Below are 24,151 nucleotides of genomic sequence, written 5' to 3'. Positions count from 1 at the left end.
CAGTAAATGGCTCCCGGGTCGTGAGTTTGAGACCCCTGATTTAGAGAGATTGTGCAAAGAGGAATTTGAGAACTCTTTCTCTATTCTACCATCTTGCAAAACATTATAGGAGGAGATTAGGTGCTGTTAGTTGGCAAAAAGGGGTTGTGCACAGAATTGACACCATGGGTCATATAATTGTGGCACACATGAGTTGATGTAAAATAATTACTGTATTTCTTAAAGTAGCCCCCCCAACTGAAAAAACACACTTAAATTAAAGGTTAGATTATGCTCCTTTTTTGGGTCCTATATTATGTTGAAACATTTGAATTTATTAGAAGATAAAAAACACATCTTTAATCAGGAACGCCATTAATTTTGTCAGTCTATGTGACATAGTCGCATGAGGTTATATTGTCTATTAACTCATTCACTGCCATAACTTCATTATAAAAAAAATATTTTTTTAAATTCAGGGTGTCAGGCGATTCATTTTTTAAATTGTAATTAATCGCATGACTTCACTAATTAACTCACGATTAATCAACATTTTTATATCTGTTCTAAATGCACAATAAAAAAATCTAGGTTTTCATATTAACAAAAGTGGAAAAAATGTTAAACTAATAGAAATAGTTCAAATGAATTTTTGACGTTTATAGCAGTCAATGGGAGTGAATGAATAAAAAAAAAAAGATTATTAAAAATTCAAGGAGTCAGGCGATTAATTTTTTTAAATTGGTTTTCATATTCTTGTTAACAATGTCAATGGCAGTGAATGAGTTAAGAGTTGGATTACGTCAAATAAAGCCCCAATGAAGGTTCAGGCACCAAATGGACCACCCATCATCGCACTATGGTGACACAATATTACTGTTGGCAGCTAGCCAACGGCAAGTCAACTGACGCCCGTGGGCTTATTAGCTCACGCTCTGATACTCTTTATTATTTTTATGACAGCACAAACAACACGTGAGGTCACTATCAATAGTGTTAGACGAATCCTGCTGCCAATGATAATACTGCCAAAATTACACAACTGAGGGATAGCAAAAGAACAATCATTAAACAAATGTTCGCAATACCACACAGAGGTATTTTATTACACAAATGAGCTCATTGAGTACATTTTTATGGTTGGCTTCATGCAAGGACATGAGCACTTTCATACACTCCACTATATGCCTAAATCTAGCGCGAGTGTAATTTAATTATAATGAAAGGAGAATTCAACACCAACATTTTCTTTACAATATGTCCTATGCGGCCTCACTAGTCTAGACACAGTATTCTGTTTAGTATTGCACTTGTGGAATATTAACTGAGAAACAAAATTCACCCATTTTTATCTACCACAGGGGGCGGCCATTTTGCCAAGTGCTGTTGACGGAAAATGACATCACGGTTGCTCAGGGCTCAGATAACAACTAATCACGGTTCACCAGTTTCCTGAGTTTGGCCATGTGACATTCACAACTGAGCAGTGATTTGACTTTAAATAAGCAATTTTTCAGCTGCGCCTGTTTATTTTTGGCTGACTGAAGCGTGAACGCCCACATCACTTCATCCAGAGCCTGCATTTAATCTGACTCGGTTTTCAAAACATTATCTACAAACCAACCTCTCACATTATCCAGAGAGCTTGAAAGGAACACTTTAGTCTTTTTTATTTTTTCAAACAAAAGCAGGCTGTCTCTAAAGTCATTTGAAAAGTGTTGCATGAGTATTTCAAAGATCAAAATCAAAACTCTTGTTTTGATAAAGACGTTTGGTGTGTGCTCAAAGCAGTCATTAAGCTTTTTCTGTGTCGTTGAAAGTCAACCGCGCAGGCTGGAGGTCAGCACATATGTGAAAGTGGATATAGGAAAACAGAACCTTTCTCGCTCCTCCTCCGGGGCCGCTGCCTCCTCCTCCTCCCGAACTGCAGGATGGAAGTTTCCCGCTGCAAACAGACGGGACAAAGCCAATTCCTCAACGATACCCGAGGCTGCTGGAGGATGCATCCGGCACGAGAAACGACACCACCACCACCACAAGCACCGCTAGCAACTCACTTTGAGCGTCTTTAAGTTGAGCCAAAATGCAGATGTTGATGTTTGTGTGGGTTTTGGCGCTGGTTGTCCCAAAGTCATCCCGGAGCGCAGAGTGTCCGGCGAGGTGTGACGTGAGCGCCTGCCCGAGCCCCGGCTGCCCCGGCGGCTACGTGCCGGACCGCTGCAACTGCTGCTTGGCGTGCGCCGCCGTCGAGGGCGAGTCGTGCGGCGGCCGGGACGACCCGACCTGCGGGGACGGCCTGGAGTGCCGACGCCCGGATGGCGGGCTGCGGCTCCCGCTGCGGGGTTTGTGCCGCTGCAAGCAGAGCCGGGAGGCGTGCGGCAATGACGGGAAGACGTACGCCAACGCGTGCCAGCTAAGGGCTGCCGGCAGGAGGGCGCAGCAGCGGGGGCTCCGGCCCATCAGCCAGGTCTCACCTGGAGCCTGTCACAGCAGTACAGGTATGAAGAGCGGGAAATTACAGAATACAGAAAATCTTACAGCAAAGGCATGAAGGAGTTGTTCCTTCTTTGCACTTAAAACATGAAAAGCACTTGGACTCCTCTTTTGTTGAAGTAAAGTACTAAATGTCCTTCGCTAAGAGCAGCTCTGCCTGTCGCTTTACATCGCTTAGATGAACAAAGCCGCATGATTTGAAGTCTCTCCCAGTGGCTGCGTGTTATTCCAGTGTCTGTGTTTTTGAGGAGGGCTCCAACAGCTGCCTCACACATTTGTTTTGGCACATTCCTCAATGACGCGCACGCCATTCTTCTGCTCACTGACTCATTTAAAGCAGCAAGAAAGAAAATAAATCTTCGACCATGACCGAGAACCTTCCCCAAAAGACACCAAAATGGGCTGATGTCATCCCCACTGTAGATTCCCATTAGGGACGGGCGGGCCTTGTTCCAAATTGAGTCCTGACATAGTCACATAGTGACTGATCTGCAGCACATGATCACGTATCGTGCTGCCTCAGATCACTTTAGCTACATGCTATGCTACATAAGCTTAAATCATGTTTAACTTGAACTGAGTTGACTTTTGGGATACGGGAGAAGTTGAAAAAAAGAAGAAGCTAGAATTGGGAGATTTGGACCTTTTAAAGACCCTGTAAAGTGAATTCAGAGGTGTGTTTCGAAATACAACGTACATGTTGGAAGATAATAGCTGAAGATGTGTAAAGACTATGTCATCCACAATTGCATTACCCTGTTTTTCACCATTCTGGTTTCCCTCATTTTTTGGCCAAGGCTATAACGGTACACCTCCCCGACTATTCTGCCACTTGAGTGCCTTTGTTGACATCAGCGCTTATCCAGCGTAATTGTGAGCTACTTGGTTATTATTATTATTATTATACTAATATTTTTTTGCTACTTGGTTATTATAACTTAGCTATCACTGCAGCATGCAGTTTACTAGCTAGCTATGACACCATCCCAAAAAAGAATCTTAAAAAAAAAAAATCCCCAGTAATAATTGTTTACATTTTCGTCTGCCGCCCGTCTGCTAGCTTGGGAGCGAGCTTTTGGCTAGCACCTCAAACATACTTCCACAGCTCAAGCATTTCAATATGAGGACGCATAAGAAAGACGCTAGCTGAAGTTTTTGGCTTCACACATTCTGCGGACACACTATTTGAGAGCGGCGACAATGGCGTGGTCATTTTATACATCTGGCTACTTCTTTTATTCATTCAGATCTTCTCTATGGTACGTCAAATTTATTTTCACTTTAAGGGACTTCAAGAATTGTGGATGTAAATGTTGCTCATTATTTTCATAACTCAGTTCCCAATCCTAAAAATCTACCCCAGCAAGATTTAGCAAGAGACTCCTATATTTTTAGTTCACCACGCCCTTTACATATGCAACGCACCAGCGACACTGTGAGTGTGTGTGTGTATGCCAGACAAAATAGAGGGTTAGTGATTAAAGGCAAACATAAGGCCAGTCGGCCACAATTTTGGGCTGGAAGGATTTCCTGTTTCCTTAGTTGCTATCTGTGTGTATACTTTCCAATGACTGAAAAGAGGCCAAGTGGGGATTGTGTTAATGGTTGTAGCAGTTGAGTCTGCACATGTGCTTTACCCCAGGTGCTCTCGTTACCCTCGGGACCGCAAGCACTGCCAGTCCTCGATACAAATTCAACTTCATCGCCGACGTGGTGGAGAAGATCGCCCCGGCTGTGGTCCACATAGAACTGTTCCTCAGGTACACACTGCTGGCAGTTGTGTGCGTGTGTGTGTGTGTTGACGTGTGTGCGCTCTCACCCGAGGCATCCCCTCTTTGGCCGCAACATCCCCCTGTCAAGTGGCTCAGGCTTCGTGATTTCCCAGCATGGGTTGATTGTGACCAACGCTCACGTGGTGTCCAGCAACTCGCTCGTGTCGGCTCGTCAGCACCTGAAGGTACAAAAAAAAAAAAATGTCACCAAGAAGCACATTTAAGCACTGACAACTTTGTCATCGCTTGAAGGTCCAGATGCAAAACGGCGACGTTTATGAAGCCAACATCAGAGACATCGACAAGAAGTCAGACATTGCCACCATCAAAATTAACCCTCAGGTCAGTTTGGGTTTTCCTATCTGGAGTCAGTTATGGGCAGCAAAAAGGCAATGTCCATAATGTTGGGGTTCGGGTTTAGGGTCATGCCACAGGGGTGGCAAAGTTGTCATCATGGGCAGGTCTGGACTGGTGAGCAGATGTCAGGCGCCCTGGCGTCTGTTGGTGCTATTTAAATATTTTAATCCATTTTACCCTAGGAGACTGGCCAACAATTTAGAGGGAGCAGTCCATGAATTCATATACAAAATAGACAGCAACCTCAACCAATCAGTGGCAGCTTGAGCTACGTCGCAGCCAGGGGTGGTCAGGAGTCATGTCGGAATCTATCTTTAGAATATAACGTTTAATTCTTCCCATCCCAGAACGAGCTCCCCGTCCTGCTTCTGGGTCACAGTGCAGATTTGAGGCCTGGAGAGTTTGTGGTGGCCATCGGTAGCCCCTTCGCCCTTCAGAACACGGTCACTACCGGCATCGTCAGCACAGCCCAGCGAGACGGCAAGGAGCTGGGTCTCAGGGACTCGGACATGGAGTACGTCCAGACAGACGCCATCATCAACGTGAGAGTCTGTCAGCGTTTGGGCGCGCTGAGGGAACGCCTCACCTTTCTTTTTTGTCTTCTTCTTCGCAGTTTGGCAATTCGGGAGGGCCTCTGGTTAATCTGGTAAGACTTTCTTTGGCTTCCTTGCTTCCAAAGACGCAGCGAGCTGAGTGTCTCTTCTTATCGAGGACGGCGAGGTGATCGGCATCAATACCCTCAAGGTCGCAGCGGGAATCTCCTTCGCCATCCCTTCAGATAGGATCACTCGCTTCCTCAACGACTCACTGGACAAGTACGGCAAAGCTGAGACGTCAAATGTGCCTCCGCCCCCGCGTCCGTCTCCTTCAGACATCAGGCCGGTCAAGAAGCGTTTCATCGGGATCAGAATGCTCACCATCACGCCGGCGTAAGTCCTGCCGGCCGGCAATTTTTCCAGCCACAGTCAGGAATCACTTGCGTTTACAAAACACGGCTCTTTTCTGCAGGCTCGTTGAGGAATTACAACAGCAGAGGCCCGACTTCCCCGACGTCCCTGGTGGAGGCATCTACGTCCACGAGGTGGTTCCCCACTCCCCGGCGCAGAAGTAAGAACCCGACGGCCATTCATCACCACACAAAAGCTCGAAGTTTGGCCGGTTTAAAGCATGGTGGAAGAATGTGAAGGGGAAAAAACAAACATTGGCTGATGTCATGAAAATGGACAGAATGAGCTAGACACTGGAGTGGACAGGGTTCAGCAACCCAGCGTGTAATTGCGGTCTTTACAACTGTGATGACTTTCTTCTTTGTGCCTACCAGAAGTGGCATCAGAGACGGCGACATCATCGTCAAGCTGAACGGTCGGCCTGTGGTGAGCACGGCTCAGCTGCAGAAGGCTCTGCGAGAGGAGACGGCCCTCCTGCTGGAGGTCAGGAGGGACAACGACGACCTGCTGTTCAACATTGAACCGGACGTCATCATGCAGTACACCACAGTAAGCCACAAAACACACACAGTACATCTCACCTATTTAAAGGATAGCCTGTGATAGAGTGACCCCATTTATTGTGGGAGAGGTGTCCCACAACCATCTGCAAAGGAACAAATTCCGCCATATGGATCGGTCTCCCACACGCTTCAAGCACACAATTTGACACTTTTGAAAGCAGGTCTGGGCAATCGGTGTGTACGCAAATTCCTGACATCCATGAGCGTGCTTTAAGGTGTTTAATAATAACACCCTAGTTGGAGTTTACTTCAAAACTAAACACACAGCAAAAAGAGTTACACATATTGTATATTTAAATTAGAGCTGTAAAACGATACAATTTTTAAATCAGATTAAGAGGTACTTTATTTTGAAATGGCCTGGTCAGAACCATCAAAAAGCCCAAAACGGATCACAGTACCGCCCAAGGGTAAAATCACTAACACTAATGCTAACGTCAAGACACAATCACATTGCATTGCTAACGGGAAATTAGCATCAACTTTGGGAGTGATAATCAAACAAATAACGAATTTTCAAATAATGCTGCAAAAAACATACAGGTAACATAATACCCAAAGGCCTAAATTATTCCCAAACTGTGAAAAACGAGTTATATACAGTAGTTATAGTTATATAGTTCAATCCCAAGTTCCTTATCTCATTGTGTGTACTCCATTCATGAACGGCACCACGCTGCCCCTAAGAGGCCAACGCGCGCACCGCAGGAACAGCTGGTACAGTACAGTACTGTATTTATTCTTACTTTCCTACTAATTTATTTTCTTGGTGTCATTGATGATGAGCGTATTTTCTAATATTTTTAAAGTTGAGTGTTTTCAAGGATTCAAGGAGCTTTACTCAACCCAAAATTCAAGGATGCCAAGATCTAAGCGTTCTTGTTGTTTATTTATTTTTACATCAATAAAAATGTCCACATGTGGTGCAAAATACGATACTGGAGGTTCCAGGTTAGCCTAGTGTGAAAATAAATATAGAACAATAACATAAGCTAAAATAAATTTAAAGCAATGGTGAATGTGTGCAAATATGCAAGGCATCAAAAATGTGTAGATGTAGCAGAATTAAAATTGAAGAGGCTTGAATTTTACATTATATTTACAAGGTCATTTTATACTTGACAAAAATAATACATTTCAAGAGTAAAGTGTTCCTTTTCATTCTTTTGGGACCTCTTGAGTAAAAAAAAAAAAAATGTACGCGGTGCACCTACTTGAGAGAGAAATACATTTGAGTTGCTTGTGCGGGGCGTTGACAATGTTGCTTTCTCAATGCCCTCATGGACAGGAGCAGCTTGGAGGGGATCAAGGAGCCTCTTCGTAGTCCGGACAGCATAGAGGAAAAACGCAAGCCCGCTCATCTTCAGCACGAGCTGCAAAAAGGAAGAAAAAAAAAAGAGACGTGGAGAGATGCTGCCCCTGCAAGTGTTTATTTGCGGCTCCATCATCACGATTGAAAGTTGACATGCTAACAAATATGACGGCCCTGTTAAATGCATAAAATACATGCAGCTCATTTTAAGAATCCCACTCAAGTAGATGTGGGGGGCGGGGGTATGGCATGACATCCTTGTTTTGAAGCGAAAGTTCAAGTCTCAATAAATCTATTGGCCCTCTCTTACCTCCTTGTTTTGCTTTGACTCTTCTTCATCTGTTCTTGTTTCCACCATAGAACAAACATTCCTGTAACACCTTGTGATGTCACTCATGAAAACCACACCAAGAGCTGACAACAGCTGGAATTGATTCTATTTTTGGATTGGTTTTGTTTAACATACAAAGCGTTTCCTTTCCAGACGGCATGAACTCACTTTGACCTGCCAGGCCGGAAAAAAGACTCCTGACTCACAAGGAGCATAAACACACCCTGTTCTTTGGGTTATTCCCTCCAAATGGACAATAATACAATACCCCCAAAAATTATTCATCAAATTGTTCTTTTATTGGTAAGCCACTGATTACCAAGTAATTATATTATATGTACATATACATATATACACACACACACAAATGATATTTATGGATGTCAGTGAACAAAACTTGCAATTTACCAAACAAATCTAGTGCCGAAAAGCTGATGTGTGTTTTGTTTTCAGATGTGCGAGGATGACAGTAAAAGGCTGAGAAGATAGCCATAGCATAGCATTGGCTAAAGAATAAGTGAATGCCTTGGCAGTAGCTGCAGTGTCAATCATTCCTCTTTCCAAAATTACTAGAATTAGCGTGGTGACGAGATTTCCCCAAAAATGTTAAAAAGCCGTTTTTGGAATGTGCTGTTTTTGTGTGATATCGCTTATCAAAAACGTATCCAGAAAACGTCTTCAATTAAATGAAAACGGAGCGAGTGTGTGCGGCGAGTACGCTCGCCTGCCACCTAGAGTTTGGGCCGCAGAGATCCCACGGCGGGCTTGTCGGCGCAGAACTCTTTCCACCAGGACGGCCTCTCCAGCGCTTGGTGGCCCTGCATCACCGTGGACCAAAGGTTCTTGTACAGCTGCGGCCGGGGGGGCAAACATTTGCATACAAAATGTTGTAAAGAAATATTTGGGCTTGACTTCTGCTTTAATTCCAGCATGTGTGAGTACTGCACGTAACAAAGAACTTGCCTGTCCGTCAGCGTTGCCGATGGGGGAGTTGAGGATGAAGTCCGGGGGGGCTATCGCATCAACCAGTGCCACCGCCTCATCCTTCAGCTGCAAACAACTTGACTTTACTTGATTTTCACAGCAGCCTGCCTTTACCATTTTGCTAGGGATGATGCATCATCATCATCATCATCATAAAAAGGGTGTGCAGGACCTGCGCGCAGAGAGTAAGAATGGCCGTCTGGATCAAGTGGGCCGGCTCCCTTCCGCTCAGGAAAGCACCTGCGCAAAAGCACACAAAGCTTGACTCTGCCAATACAGTATATCGACGTATTGATCGGGTTGCACTGGCTAAGTCTCGGCACTTTGCCAAAAATGTCATTTGCCTCTCAAGAATTCTTGAAAAAGGAAAAGGTACATGTTAGCACTCCCAGAAGTCTTTGCGGTAGAACAGTTCGAATTAACTCATTCACTCCCAGCCGTTTTCACTGAAGCAATCCCCTTCGCTCCCAGCTACAGTTTACTGGATTAGAGTCTCTTCTTTTATCAGGAAAAAATGTATATTTGTATCTGTTTCTGATTTGCAGCAATTAGCATATAGCTACATTTCATCATTATTACGTAGATTTCCATTATTGCGTGTAGTTTTTGGAACGGAACACCCGCAAGAAACGAGGGAACACTGTAGTACATCACCTCCTGGATAAGGTGCTTTGAAAAGTACGTGCATGTGTGCATTCACCTTGGTATAGTGTGGCCATGTGGCTGCTGAGACTCCACAGACCATAAAGGGCACAAAGCTTCCCAAGGACCTCACGCAGTTGGCTGGGCGTGTCGTCATCCCGAGTCCACTCGTGGAACCTCTGGAGGCAGCAGTGTTCGATGTAGGCCATGGCCAGGTCGCGGCAGTAGTACACCTGGACAGACAGACTTCATTCATTTCAATGGAAAATGTTCAATTGGAATGATTTGAGAAAAACTGAAATCAACCGTTGTGCCGCAGAACAAAGAAAATAATTTCCTGCCTGGCTGTTGTTCCGGGCCTCGAAGCCGTCTTGTCCCGAAGCCCGTTGCTGCTGCAGCCTCTTGTGACTTTCCTCCAAGAGGAAGCACACCAGCCACTTGTAGGCCGCCAACGGCACTGACGAGGAAGCCATCAAAAGCAATGAAGCCTTGGATTCTGTGAGCGTCACCTCGCTGAAGGAGAAAAGTACCTGCGGAGTCCATGCAGTCGTCAAGCGTGCGCGCTGCAAAGCGTCCGTCTCGGATCTTGTGGAAATCGTCCAGGAAGTCCATGGAGTGAAGAGGAGACCGGATGCGCACGCCGTCTGAAAGCGGGTTCAGAAGCCCTTCATACATCCAATTTCATTTAAAACAAGGACAAAAAAATAGTACTCATCCATCCCAAATATTATAATAATAATATAGCCTAAGTCAGTGACTGATTTGAAGGGCCACAAAAAGTGCAACCCTCAAGTGTTATAGAAAGAAGAAAAGGCTGAAGACTGACCACGTCGCTTGGCGTCCATCCACGCCATCAGGTAGTTGCTGGTTTGCTGCAGTAACACGTTGTTGTCCCCCTCGTAGGTGCAATTGGGGTCGTTGTCGTCGCGTAGATTGCCCAGGCGGTTCACTGCGGAGGCGAGCAAAGCACAAGGAAGCATCAAGTGTGGCTAGCTAACTGGCTAGGAACGCTCTATGTACATGAAACTCACCCTGCCTACTCATACTAGTACCATCATTGCACACTGAAAAGCATGAAGTCCTTGGACAAACACAACAGAATGTAGGGGGTGGGGGGGGGGGTTTCCTTTTCGGCCAGTGGGCTGCCTGAAACAGCAGCCCCTAGCTAGCTCTGCCTAGCTAGCTCTGGCTAGGAAAGCACTATTTACATGTGCTGCGTGCGGGACCCCGAGGGCTGAAATACGGAAATACCCACTGGCCAGGTAACCGTGACCGCCACACGCCTCGCGGCACTCCTGGATCCCCCGCTGAGCCGTCCACGAGGCCAAGGGCTTGCCGGAACAGGCCAGCGCGTGGAGCTCCCGGCCCAACTCGGCCTGCCACACACATGCGCGCGTTTCCGGTCAGGTGGCAAATATGTGAAACGTCTTATCATTTGGAATCCCTCGAGACATGTGGAAGGAGGAGATCAACTTGGATCCTCTTTATCATCAATGTCCAAACGGCGCCGGCACATTCTGTACGTTTGTGATGTGAGCTATTTTGTGCATGAACGCACCTGTGTGTCAGAGTTCTCCCTCATCATCTGCCCCATGCGAAACTCCACAAAGTTGCTGAAGAGGGATTTGGAGAAACGCTCCAGAGCGTAGGCCGCCGCCAGGTACGGAATCAGACGCCATTGCTGCAAAGACAAAGAACAATGTTTGTTTTTTTAATAAGGAAAAATAGGAAATTTTGCACTATAGTAATGTATTTCACAAAAACAGCTTAAGGGCATAAAAATAATACAAACAAAAGTTTGCGTCATGATTTTATGCTACAAGAAAAGGAAAATACACGTACTGCCTGTGGGTAACTGTCTTGTCATCTAAATCACCGCACAAACTGCAACGCTAACCATTAGCATGAAAATGCTGTTAAATAGATGATAGCATTTAAACTAAATTGAGTATTAACAGGCAGATCTATGTCGATGTTTAAAACACCCAAATTGTTTTCTCTTTGAGAGTACATTTCAGTCGGTCCCTCATACCCAGATTTGAAGGGGAGAACAAAATATGACTGGCAAAACAGCCTTCATCTAACCTGCAATTGGTACTCGAGGACAGGAAGCTCCTGGCTTTCCTTGGGTCCAAACTGCCTCCTAGTGGCGGAGAAGCGTACTGCCACGGTCAGAGCCAGCTTGAGGTTGACCAGGGCCATCCTGGCAATGGACACCCGGCCTCCGGACAGGGCGCCCAGGGATGCCCCGAAACGCTTGTCGGGGTCCTTGACAAGCACAAACGCGTTGGCCTCGACGTTCGCAAAGGTGGATCGGGAGGAGGACGGCGTTTACCTGGAAAGGCGTTGCGTAACTGCCAGCGGGAGTCACGTCTCCCGTTTTGTTCAGGAGATTCTCCCGCGGGATTCTCACCTTGTGGAACATTACGAACCTGCGCGCATTAATTCAGGGCGAGTCAGACATCAACTTTCGCAAATACGTACGCATAAAATATGTACTTTCTAGGTTAAATGCTAAAAACTTAGCATTTTTCCCATAATGCCACAGTGTTGATTTAAAAAAATTAAAAAACTTTTTTGCAGCATTCTGCCTACCTTATCATCTTGTGTCCAAATTAAGTACATAAAAATTTCCGTTCTGCATTTTTTTCCCATAATGCCATGGGGTATGCGCAAGTCAATAATCCGTGGCATTACGGTAATGTTTTTAGCATTTAGCCCACAAGTACATTTGAACATATTTGCAAGAAAGTTTTAACATATTTGCAAGTACGTTCGAACGTATTTGCAAGTAGGTAATTCGAACAAATTCGCAAATCACAAATTTTAATTGGCAGTTCCACGCTCCTGTACTCCAAAGCTAGCGAGCGTACCCGTTATCCAGTCCGTTCTGGCCGAGCTTCTTGCCCATATCGCCGACCATCACGCCAGGCAGCGCCAGCAGCGTCTTGGGATCTCTCACCTGGGTTAAACGCTCACTTAGATTTGCGCTAATACACCAGAAAGAGACACTAAAAGGGAGGGAAGGGCAGAGCAAAGCAGCGTACCGGAACCACGAAAGAGTGCAGGCCACGGCAAACCCCGTCCGCCGTGTAGAGTTGTGCCAACACCAACGCGTGGGTGGCCGTCTTCCCTAGGTTGCCCACCCAGAACTTGGCTGCCTCGAAATCCGGAGAGTTGATGACAAACTCCTGCAAAACATCCCGGAGCGCAGCAATAGACCAAAAGGTCATGTTCAGAAACCACGGGCGTCTGCGAGCGTTTTCCCACCTCTGTGGACGGCTCGTAGGTGGCGGTGGTCCTCATGGCTCTGGTGTTGCTGCCGTGACTCAGCTCGGTCAGCGCGAAGCATCCGAACGCCTGCGGGAAAATGGAGAAAACGAGCGTGTTACGACCGGATGGTGTTCGTTTGACGTGACGTGGAGATGACCACGGCGGCGCTTACCGTCATATCGTTGGTGGCATTCACAAACTTGTGGTGTCGCGCTGAACCGCTGCTGGCGACCGTTGCTCCAAACATCTGAGTAACAAGTCGCAGTTTAGAAAAGCTCAGCTCTAAAATAACCTTTTATAAATATTTGGGTAAATAATTATTTTTCCCCATTGAACACTATTTTATTTTTAAACAAAATGTAGAATATTTGGTATACAACACCATTTTTAAGTTTAATTAATTAAATAATGTTAACATTCGTCTTCTGTTTTAATTCTTCTTAGTAAGTCAGTGTCCTACCACTGATGAGATATTTTTTCAAACTTCAAACTTTCAAACTCATGTTGTCCTAACTAGTACCCACTGGCACTGTTTTTTATTTTTTTATTTTAAGTAAAATACAAAGCAAAAAGGCCTACCCATTTGCAGTGTCTCTTTCATTTCACTCCCCCCCCCATGGGTAACTGTTCGCCGCTATTCTACTCAACTCTGCAAGTATCCAATCATATTGTGCTCTGCTTAGACGTCCTCTCAAAAAAGAAAAAAGGAGCTCATTACTGGTGACAGCCAGGATTCGTGGTTATTGAAACCTTGACTAAAAACCATGGTAATCGGCCCATGCCTAGTTGCGACTAAGTCCGTTAAAGTAGCATTAGTTTGAAGGTTTAGAACCACCGGGACATTAATACTGAATTCTGTTAGCTATGGTGTTTTATAGGGGTGTGCCAAAAAATCGATTCTCATAAGAATCGTGATTCTCATTTAGTACGATTCAGAATCGATTTTAAATGTCCCAAAATCGATTTTATTTAAATTATTTTATACGGTCTTGCCTTTGTCTGTGTGCCTTTATTTGGAGCGCTGTTCATGTTGTACCCGGATTGGCCACTGAGAGGCAGTGTGGTTCCACGCGGTCTAATACACCGTTAAGTTGTAGTCACATTAAAGAGCAGAAGGAAAAAGTCATGATCAAGTTATTCCAATAGTTTTTGTGGTTTTTTTCCAGCATGGAGCCATTTTTTTAAATGATAAAAGTGCCGCGAGTAGTGCGCTAATTAGCATTAGCGAGTCAGACTGGAGTAGATCATTACAATTCCTTGCACATCTATAGATTGAAGCAAAAATCATTGTCAATCAAATCATTTGGAATCAAAAATCTTTCTTAATCGAAAATCAATTCTGAATCGAATCGCATACCCAAAAATAGGAATCGAATCGTGACACATTCAAAGATTCCCACCCCTCGTGTTTCACATTATATGTTATTATTATTACTCTCCCGAGTACTCACGCCTTTGCTGAGGAAGTACTTGGCCGCCAAGGACCAGTCAAACATTCCCAAGCAGTCGTTGAGGACCACCGTCTTCCACGGGTCGGCCATGGCCTCGTCATTGGTCAGGAAGTCGTAGCAGAACAGTTGCTTCACCCTTTATGTTTCCAACCCAAATGGATCTTTGAGTCTCGTTGTCGGCATGTGCAAAATATGTAGTCCACCTGGTACCTGAGGAAGGTGAGTTCCCGCATTTTCTCCATGGGGAGGTCTTCACCCGGAGTTCTGGAGAAAAGAGGGTCGTTCTCCAACACTGTGAAAACTCGTTGCTGTAGCACAATATAACAAGAAAGATGAGATCAGAAGACCACACAACACTTACCGTCTGGCTATACCTTCAACGCCAAAGCCTCTTCTCCTTCCAGAAAGACAAGCATGTCCTTCCACGGGAAAGAAGCTTTTCGTCTGTAGACGTCCAGCGGCCCGCTCGGGAGGTCAGCCACTTGCTGCTTCATTGTCTTCAAAAACGTTGCAAATGAGTACAGGATGACCTTTCATTGGTCACATTTCTTCATCATTATACCGCCCACCTACCACATTTGACTCCAACCTCCAAATATTAACAACACTCTGGACATTCACACCAATACATTACAAAAATCTGAATTTTCACGCAGCTCCACAATTTTTCACAAAAAAAAAAAAACATGCAACAAAATCTTGCTCATCCTCCAAACCATTTTACCCAGTTATACTTTCACATATTCGGAAACTTCAATGTCAGTTTTCCAGATGACATTTACCTTTCACCTCATTAACTCATATATGATCAGTCCATGTACGAACAGAACTAAATGTCAAATAGTTGACATTCCCCAAACTTCCACAATAAAATAAAAAATCTAAAGCGATATTTTGTGTTCGACTGTTTTTTTAATCGTTTCAAGCAACAATTCCATCTCGCCAGCATCCCTCTCGTTACTTAGTTTTAATATTAAATGATTGACCTCTCTGAACGCATTTTGCTCGTCATTTGGTCTTCAAGTTATCAATGCAGAGCAGAGATCAAGGGCTGTCGCTTGGCAAACTGCCTTCATGATAGAGCGATGACATGAGAATTATTAACAATAAATCAACTAAAATCAGTAAAGTCTAACGCCAGCCTTCACGCCGAACGTTGTCAATTACATTTTAGAAGCGGCAAAATATGCTTAAAATTCGCTTTTATGGCGTGTTTTTCATTCATCCTACCTGTGCACAGTCGACTTTTTATGAACGTTGAACGCGAGCGATCAAGAAAGCAAGAAAAGTCAAGCTCTGTGGACATTGGTCTAGGACACGCCCATGACACTCTGAACCCGGAAGTTACTCGCAGCGAGCCAGGCGCGCGGGAAAAGAGAAGCCATCGGCGGCCATCTTGTGTTGCCACTCAAGCCGCCTAACTTGAACACGTTGATTTCGCCGTGGCGTTTCAACGCTATCTTCTGCCTCTATGGCGAAAATGCCACCATGTATGACATACAGTTGTACTAATAAGTATGGGAGAAGCGCTACATGTACATTTCAATGCTAAGAAAATGACAATTTTCTCCCGGTGTATCACCGGGTGTTACTCAGATGTCTGCAAAATATTGTCAGAACCATCAGCAATCAAGTGAAACCCCATCAGGAAAAAAAATGCTGCGAAATGTAAACCTAACCTCTATGAGTCACAATTCATGATATTGGGATAATAATGGGTAGTGCAAATAAGTGAAGTTCACTCTTTAAGAGGCTCTCATTACGTAATACAGGGAGCTTAGCGTAAAACACGCAATGGTAAGTGTTTCCAACGGAAAAAATAACGTCAGTATAAGTGGGAACGTAAAGTGGCTGGCTTCAGGCTTCAATGGGAAGCTTTTATTAACAGTCCATTTGTACAAACATGTGGCCAGTGGTATGGTTTTAGAGTACTTTATAACAACAAAAAGACTCTCTTCAGTTATGTACTTACATGGAAGTATGGGCAAACATGTCATCTATCATTTTAATGATTTTACTTGTTTATATCAAAGCACATGACAAGTGATGACAGACCAGGGCACAATATACACGAAGTGTGTGTAGCAATGAGGCTTAACATTCTGAGCTAGTTCATGAGTCAGACACCTCCATCTCACTAATTTAGTTTGACAGACAATGACACAGTCAACGAAATGTCTCATTTTCCAACAGAGGTTAACGTGAAACATAATGGTTAAACAAACAAAACGCAACATGATGTGCAACAGCACAAAAAAAGCGTGGCGAGCCGCTGTCGTGTTTGTTAGGGGTTCGACCCGGAGGCCGCAACATCTTCGTCGTCAGGGGGGCAGGCGACAAAATCGGCCAACATGGCGGCGATGGCGTCGTCGTGCATCTGGGGAAGACAAAATACGGCTAATATTCAATTCTGCCTGCGTTGTCTCAGAGAGTGATAAGCGTCCAAAGATTGTGATGCGGGTAAATCATTTCTTTCAACTCAAGTACAAGGCGACTGAAAACTGCTTTCAAATATGTATAAATGATCCATTAGTATTTTTTTTCTTTCAATGATTTATTTTTGTTCCTTCTCCCAATTAAACGGAAAGCAACTTGTCAAAATAGCATAATGTTTACCTTTTTCTTGTCAGTGCTTGGTCCTGCCTCTTGGTCTTCGTGTGCGTCGTCATCGCGCTTGCGCTTAACTCCCTTCCCCTCGTCGCCTTCGCTCTCTTCCGCGCCTCTCTCCATTCCCGCACACTGCGTGTCTTTGACCTTTTCTTCCTCCTGGGAGCGCTCTTCAGGGACAGACAAAGATGCGGGTTCTGCAGGCGGTGTGCTGCCGCCCTCAGGTCGGGCCGCCAAGAGTTCGTTTTGAAGGACAGGCGGCTGGTCGTCACCGGCGTCAGCTTCCTGTGCGGGGGCCGGCGCCGCCTCCTGCTGGCGAGTGCAGTGAGACACAGACACGTTTTCTATTGCCTTATTGTAAAGTTTCCATTTTGACCTGACCTTGTTGACAAATTGGTTACTTGGGTTAAAAAGTGTTGAATAAGCAAATACAGTAATGTTTGCATTTTTGTCTTTATTTTCTGTGGAACCTCGACTGCCTTGTTTTCGCCTACCTGCCGTTGCAGTGGAAGCACGGCGTCCGCCGGCTCGCGCTGAGGGACGGCTGCGGCGGTCGTCCCGTCCTCGGCCGGCTCGTCCCTCTCCTCCGACGCGCCTCCAGTCACGCACAGGATCTGAGGCATGGTGGGGTCGTCCATCCTCTCACTCTCCTCCTCCTCCTCCTCCTCGTCCTCTCTGGCCCCCTCCAGGACTCCGATGCTCTCTACCTCCTGCACCCTGGCGCGCTCGTCGGCTCTGCTGAGCTGGATCTCCTGGATGCCTCCCACGGTTTCTCTTTCCCTGCTCGAGGCGGCCGGCGCTATTTCTGCCCGGAGCACCTTCTCCTCCTCTATGCCGCCGACATTCTCTGCTCCCTCCAAGGGAGGCATCGGCCCGTCTTCGCCCCCATCTTCTTCTTCCTCGTCTTCCTCCTCGTCCTCCTCCTCTTCCAACTCCTCCCCTTCGTCAAACTCATCGAACTCCTCGCCCTCGTAGAACTCGCCCTCTGGAAAATCGCTGCCTTCCTCCTCCTCGTCTTCATCTTCCTCCAGCTCTTCGTCATCCTCCATGTCTTCCTCTTCGTCCTCGTCGTCCGTGCTGTTGATGTTGATGACGGCCGAGTCTTCGTTGTTGGAGGCGGCGGGAAGCCTACCCTGCGGGGAGCCTAGCTGATTCTGCATCTGGTGCATCTGGAGGGGCAGCCCCAGTGCTCCGGAGGCCGAAGGCTGCATCAACATCTGCTGGAGTTGAGGTCTGACTGCCGGCGTCTCGCCCTCGCCGCCCTGCGGGACGAGTGAGACCACCGAGGAGGCGGGAGGAGCAAAGGAGTTCACTGGGGCGGCCGGAAGCGGGGAGGCAGCAAGGTCATTGGGGAGGGAAACCCCATCCGTCGTCGTGGGAGCCACCGCCACAGGCTCAGCGGCACTTCCCGCCAGTACGACGGCAGCGGCCGGGTTCTGAGGCGGAGCCGCAGAAGTCTCGACGGGCTCGCGAGCCTCCGCAGCGAGCATCCCCGGAGGAACGATGACCACGCTGTCGTCGGAGTCACTGGCCAGCGAGATCTCCACGTCCTCGGCTTCCTCTTTGTCGTAGCGCACAAAAACGGCTTTCTGCCCATCTGGGGGGCCCAGGCTGGACGGCTCGGGCAGGTGGTGTGCGTGCGGGGACAGGATGGAGTCATTGGAGGTGTGGCCCGGAACCAGAGACAGATGGTTCTCCAAGGAGCCCAGCAGAGCGAGCGAGTGGCGGGCGGGGAAGGGGCCCGAGGAGCCGGGGCCCCCGAGGAGGGTGGGCAAGGGGAGGCCGGGGGTCGGGCCCTGGGAGGACGGGAGGACAGGAGCAGAGGGGGTGGGCTTTAGGGTGAGGGGTGGTAAGGGGATGGCGATGGAGGGAGCGCGCGGGTGGACCAGGGAGTTACACATGGTCAGCGCCTCGGCACAGAACGAAGACACCTGAAAGGGACCGTGATCAGCACACTGAGTATGTTGCAAACGGCAACAACATCAGCATCAACATCCAACCTGGAGGTTGCGGTCCGCGCGGCCTTTGCTGAGAATGGACACAGCGCAGGTGAGAGGTGGCGGCCACGAGGGGGACGGGACCAGAACAAGAGCCAGCAACAACCTGAGAGTCCAAACACATGATGATGATGACACACACAAGGGAAGTTAACAAAACGCACCAATGGGAAGATTTTGATATGCATGATTCTGTGGTGAAGATAATGCTTTTTATTTAAGACTTGGTCCTGCTTGTATTATGGGTGTGTTGGAAAAGGCTCTGTATCATTAAAAAAAAAGATTTGAGTGCACCGAATCGTTCCTTTGAAATATATATCGCGATAAGTATCGGATCTGGAATCCAATCTAGATATATCTGGTACAATTACAGTACTGACAAGTCAATTCAAATATATGTAAAATTACAACTAAAAACATAATTGCATCACACCCTCTTGAACTAAGTCGTACCATATTGAATCAAATCGTAATACCCAAACCGAATCGTTGCACTTTCAAATCAAACTGTCCTTGAATTGTTTCGCACCCATATATCGACAGATTCCGGGTGTCACAATTGAACATTTTTAGAATCGACTAATCGGATTCATTTAAATTTTGCAGTAAAGTAAAGTAATAAAAGCATTTTCCCCCTGATTACTGTTTATTAACCAGTGATTGGTATTTATTTCGTACTGCGTATTATGATCAATTAAATAGGGGGTTGTGTTACCAGTTTGGTCATTGTTTTACGAAATATAAACAGATGTCTACAAATGTCTTATTTTGATTAAACACAAAAGATAATCTGTCTTCTATCATGAAGGACATACAGAAATCAGTGAACAATTACTGTTGATATGCTGAAATCAGAGGATTTGGACCATTTTAAATTAAAAAATGGCTCCAAACGATTACTTGATAATAAAAAAAAAAAGTAAATTAATTTGATAATCGATTACTTGTCGATTAAATTTGACAGCTCTAGTTGACTGTGCGTGCATAGCATACCTGTAGAGTTCCCGCCGCGTCAGGGCGCCACCGTATTGCCCGCTGATGCCCCCTGCAGACTCGGAGGCGCCGTTGCAGCTGGACTGCTGCTGCTGCAAGCGCACGCACAATGGCAGCAAGACCTCATGGAGACGCTACCGCACAATGTACACGCGATCAAATATTACAACCTTCTCGCTCTCAAAACGGAAATTAAAGCCATTGTCGGTTTGTGTCAACGTGAAGCATTTACCTTGTGCAGATCATCCTTTAGGAGGGTTCCGCTGGTCAGTATAATTTGTCTCAGTGCTTAACGGGAAAAGAAAATAATTTGTTTTGTCGTCCAGAAAGACGATAAGAGAACGTTCCAGCAACTCACCCTTGAGAGCTGAAAGGCAAGTATCCTGGTTGGCCAAAATGTCGCCTTTCCTCTGGAGTGAGGGCCCGACTGCATCGGCCATGACCAATTGTTTGGTCCTGCGAGGGCCCGGTTTGCCTCCGGGAACCACGTCGGCCGACAAGCCCGCGCGGAGCTGCGGCAGCAGGTCAGGCAAAAGGACACGGCCCGTTTTAGTGATGCAGTATGCTCACGACAAAAAAACTAATGCACAACACACCTTGATGGACTCGGCCCCAGGCGTAATGTCACCGAGGAGGTGGGAAAAAAGGAGCTCGGTGTGGCTGGGGCTCCCCTGGAGGATGCCGGCGGATGCTCCGGCCACCTGCACCCATGCTTCCAGGCTTCTGTACACGGACACGCGCACTGAGCTGCAGGATTGAAAAGGGGACGTCGGGATTTAATTGTGGCCCACATTTTACATTAAATTTGAAAGTAAATAGAGGCGGGATGATCACTACTTCTCAATAGATACTTTGCTGGCATTTATCTAGAATCATGGGAAAGATGTTAAAGCAAAAACGTTTGTTTGAGGGTACCTGTAGGCTCTCTGCTGTCCGGGGTTGGCTTCAGGAGGAGGCGTCCATGCACTCAGAGTTTGGGAATAGAGCCTCTGGAGTACCGCGGCGTACTGTACCATGCTGCTCCGCACACTGATGTCGAGAGGAGGACAGTTAACTCATTCACTACCAGCCATTTTCACTGAAGCAACCGCCTTCGCTCCCGGCTGTTTTACTGGATGTTGACCGATTTTGCAAGGCCCACAGAATATTGTGTTATATTGCTATAAAAACATGGAACCTACCAAAAGAAGGATTAGTCTCTTCTTTCATCAGGAAAGCAATTAGCATCATTATTCACAAATCTGTTTAAAACATTGGCAAAAACAGCTTGTTGCAACATAGCGCTGGCTGATCTCTTAAACTCTGCTGCCGCCTGCTGGCCATTTTTGTAATAACTACCATTGCTTCAAGCGTTCTCTTCAGTTCATAGGCTGCATCAAAGCCTTCTGTATGCGCCAGCATAAAAAAACAAAAAATAAGTATAAATACGCTTTTAGGACCATGTTAATATTTAAAATAGAACAAATGTATTCGTTTTTGGGAGCAAATGAGTTAAGTGCCTCAAGTGCTTTTCACAGGGCGCGTGTGTGTGTGTGTGTGTGTGTGTGTGTGTGTGGGGGGGGGGGGTGCACCTTTCAACTTACACTGTGAAGAGCGCAGATAAGACCTCCACTGTGCTGGTGTGGATAGCAGGCAGGAGCAGCAGCCTCACGCCGCCGTCGCCGGTTAAATTCTGATATGAAAAGCAAAACAGGTGGGGATGACTTGCAGGTTAATGGAAGCGTCGGTATGGAGCGTGCGGATGCTCACGATGCTCTTAGCGCTGACGGCGAGAGCCCGACACACCAGGTTGAGAATGGGCCTGACGGGCAGGCGCACGGCCGACACTGGATCCACCCTGAAGGCATGTGGAGTTCAAATCATATGAGAGAAAAAAAGTCAATCCATTGAAGAAAAGAAAAAGCATTTACATTTTCCCACCCAGCGAATGTGTGTGCGTACCTGAGGGTGTGCTTGAGTGCCAGACACAACGCCATGTATCTGCGTTGCAGCTGCAGCGGCAGCAGGGCATCTGATTGGTCGAGCTGAGGAAAGCCGAGCTCCACCCCGGGACCTTCGTATTGCGCCGTTCTGTCTGTGGCGGCACACAGCAATAACATTTCGGCAAATGCGCAACAGACTCGACGACGCTCGGGTGTGCCGGGGGAGCGCATACCCGATTCCGAGCCCTGGTAGAGGTGCGACAGCACGCCATTGGCCGAGGCCAGCAGGCAGTGAACCTGATCGCTCCATCGGTGGGTTCGGCCGGCGCCCGACGCTCGGTCTGTCAGGCCACCCAGGCTGGGGAGGCGGCCGTAGCACTGACAAGCCATCTGATGGGACCACAACACACGCATAATGTGATGCGGGACGTCAACGGGAGCCATCGCGGCTTGACGCCGGGAGGACAAACCTCTTGGCTTTTCTTGTTGGAACTGTCCATTTTGGAGAGGAAGTAGGCCCCCAATTTGTCCTGAAAATATCATCAATGATGACGTATATGTACATACAATATACATATAGATTTATAAGTATATAATACATGTGTACATTAATATAACTAATGATGGCACAGCAAATGAAAGGTGACGTCATGCGTCTTACCCGCAGGGATCCGCATGCTCGGGGGTAGTAGGTCATACATGCTGTCATGCCCTCCATGGCCGCCAGCTCACACTGACATCACAAGAAGACTACAATCAGGCATCTTCTCAAAAACATTTCCACTCGAGCCGCATGATATCCCTAATTTCTACTGTGTTTTACGTGTGAATGTTTTTGCTTTGTTTGAGGGTGACTGTACACAGTAGACATGACGTGACGCCGACTTGCTTTCTTTGCTCACCTCTGCCTTCAGGCCCAGCAGTGATGTGAGAATGCCCAGGACGCAGTTGAGGCCCACCTCCCGCGCCAGCTCTGCCAGCTGAGACGAATACTGCAGCAAGTCCTTCAAGATGGTCACGGCCAACTGGATGGTGTGAACGGGTGCCTGCGACTGGAGAAGAATCTTTGAGGAAACATCCTCCCGGATGTGACCGACAGCGACTGACGCACGTTGAGTGTCACCTGTATGACTTGCTGAAGTGAGCGCAGCCAGGACAGACAATGTTGCTGAAACAGCTCACATGAACTGTCCTGAACCAGCATGGCCAGGAGACACAACCCCTCAAACCTAACACAAGTGCACACATATGACTTGCTGATCCAAGGCGTACTGTGACGTGTTGATATTTAAGAAGACACTTACTTGGTCTTGCTGGAAGCCAGCTTGGCATTGCTAAACCCAAGTATACCGCTGACTGCACTGGCACCCTGTCAACATGCACTTTGTTACAACTCACACTAAACACCACAATGGCAGCATGCAATCACGCGACAACTACAATGTGTACTAGCTTGTGACATACTACTGGTTAGAGTGGTCGCCCCCAAGGCTTTTTTTTTTTTAAATGCTACTTTTTTTGCAGCCAGTCGGGAGTTGTAAACCCGCCGTTTCGGTCGCGGCAAAATATCCACTGCCAACATCAGAATTGTTAGCCTAAACGTGTTTTTTTACGTTATGTGTTTTAGAATGACCCTTTATGCTACACGACATTCTTTCTTTTCCTTCTCAGTGCGAGCACTATTACTAGTGAGGCAAGAGAGGCTACCAGTTATAGTCTGTATTTAAAAAAACACAACTTTTACTAAAATCAGTCATTCTACTCGTAGTCTTTTTTTCTACAAGTATATACGCTTGTCCTGGAGTACAGCGTATGAGTACTTTTGCCAGCTCAATAACAAAAGCGAGCAGGTTAGCAGTAGGCTCGCTAGGGCGCTAGCACGCGTTCGGTCGGGTCGGCGTGAGGGCGTTGTGCATGTACCTGCGTGCGGAAGACCCCATGCTCTCGGTAGCTGTCCAGCAGGCTGGGTAAATACTCAGGGCGCTGCTCCTTCAGAACCGACAAAAAACCTTCAGTCAAACGCCCAGCAGACGGGCCATGCAGCCAAGACGACGCCGACATCTTGCCTGCCTGTCCGCCAAGTCAACGTCATTAACACGCGACCAAGCATAGCGTGACGTTTTTGTTTTTTTGTTTTTAGCGCGACCCTCCTCACAAAAACAAAACCTTTTCTTCTTGAAACACATGATACTTAACAACACCAGGGTGAGCAAATCAATGTAACATAGAGAAAGCAATAAATAAAAATAATATGCAAAATAAAATATAAGTAATGCAAACTACGGGGAATTAATTTAATTACCTGGAGCTTCGGAGGGGCGCTACCACCTTCTGGACGTGTGCCGCGGAAACATTCATTGACCCACATATCATCTTGATTTTCGCACACTGTTGCATAATTGACAATATATTTAACTGTGATGATTAATATATATCATATATAAATTAATATTAATTAAATTAATATTTTTATTTGATTTTTGTTTGTGCTATTTTATTGACAAATAAAGATATACGAACGTCAATTT

The 24,151-nt window shown here is 46.5% G+C and overlaps 3 protein-coding genes across 4 annotated transcripts; 1 reads left to right on the top strand and 2 right to left on the bottom strand.

The window, feature by feature from the left end:
- The first annotated feature begins 1,824 nt into the window (after nt 1–1,824).
- On the top strand, nt 1,825–7,732 carry htra3b (HtrA serine peptidase 3b). The gene is made up of 10 exons (XM_086059697.1): nt 1,825–2,477; nt 4,115–4,232; nt 4,297–4,429; nt 4,497–4,586; nt 4,949–5,143; nt 5,215–5,247; nt 5,313–5,530; nt 5,610–5,708; nt 5,923–6,097; nt 7,400–7,732. Exons 1-10 carry the CDS (start codon nt 2,063–2,065, stop codon nt 7,433–7,435), a joined length of 1,512 nt encoding a protein of 503 aa, XP_085915823.1. The 5' UTR covers nt 1,825–2,062; the 3' UTR covers nt 7,436–7,732.
- A 305-nt stretch (nt 7,733–8,037) lies between these two features.
- On the bottom strand, nt 8,038–15,428 carry acox3 (acyl-CoA oxidase 3, pristanoyl). Its single transcript, XM_086059301.1, has 19 exons — nt 15,335–15,428; nt 14,479–14,601; nt 14,315–14,412; nt 14,105–14,240; nt 12,826–12,900; nt 12,651–12,740; nt 12,428–12,571; nt 12,254–12,342; nt 11,716–11,812; nt 11,466–11,648; nt 10,939–11,061; nt 10,636–10,756; nt 10,207–10,329; nt 9,911–10,024; nt 9,722–9,837; nt 9,439–9,613; nt 8,911–8,978; nt 8,718–8,804; nt 8,038–8,605 (listed from the first exon to the last, which is right to left on the bottom strand). The coding sequence occupies exons 2-19, from the start codon at nt 14,596–14,598 to the stop codon at nt 8,486–8,488; spliced, it is 2,079 nt and encodes a 692-aa protein (XP_085915427.1). The 5' UTR covers nt 14,599–14,601; nt 15,335–15,428; the 3' UTR covers nt 8,038–8,485.
- A 528-nt stretch (nt 15,429–15,956) lies between these two features.
- pelp1 (proline, glutamate and leucine rich protein 1) lies at nt 15,957–23,699 on the bottom strand. Of its 2 annotated transcripts, none has more exons than XM_086059146.1 (19): nt 23,544–23,699; nt 22,928–22,992; nt 22,747–22,852; nt 22,526–22,675; nt 22,285–22,356; nt 22,094–22,153; nt 21,857–22,013; nt 21,643–21,775; nt 21,451–21,538; nt 21,285–21,373; nt 20,617–20,730; nt 20,298–20,448; nt 20,060–20,213; nt 19,934–19,989; nt 19,702–19,835; nt 18,712–18,814; nt 17,206–18,642; nt 16,721–17,023; nt 15,957–16,481 (listed from the first exon to the last, which is right to left on the bottom strand). In XM_086059146.1, the coding sequence occupies exons 1-19, from the start codon at nt 23,682–23,684 to the stop codon at nt 16,389–16,391; spliced, it is 3,606 nt and encodes a 1,201-aa protein (XP_085915272.1). In that variant the 5' UTR covers nt 23,685–23,699; the 3' UTR covers nt 15,957–16,388. The 2 variants fall into 2 exon arrangements, with proteins under 2 accessions (XP_085915272.1, XP_085915274.1); XM_086059148.1 differs by having other exon boundaries at nt 16,721–17,020.
- Between the last annotated feature and the right edge of the window lie 452 nt (nt 23,700–24,151).

Source organism: Leptonotus elevatus, chromosome 17 (genome assembly GCF_054856555.1).
Source record: "Leptonotus elevatus isolate MCC_2025b chromosome 17, RoL_Lele_1.0, whole genome shotgun sequence".
Lineage (NCBI taxonomy): Eukaryota > Metazoa > Chordata > Actinopteri > Syngnathiformes > Syngnathidae > Leptonotus > Leptonotus elevatus.
The sequence above is the reverse complement of the archived record's forward strand: the minus strand, read 5'-3'. Positions and strand labels throughout refer to the sequence as shown.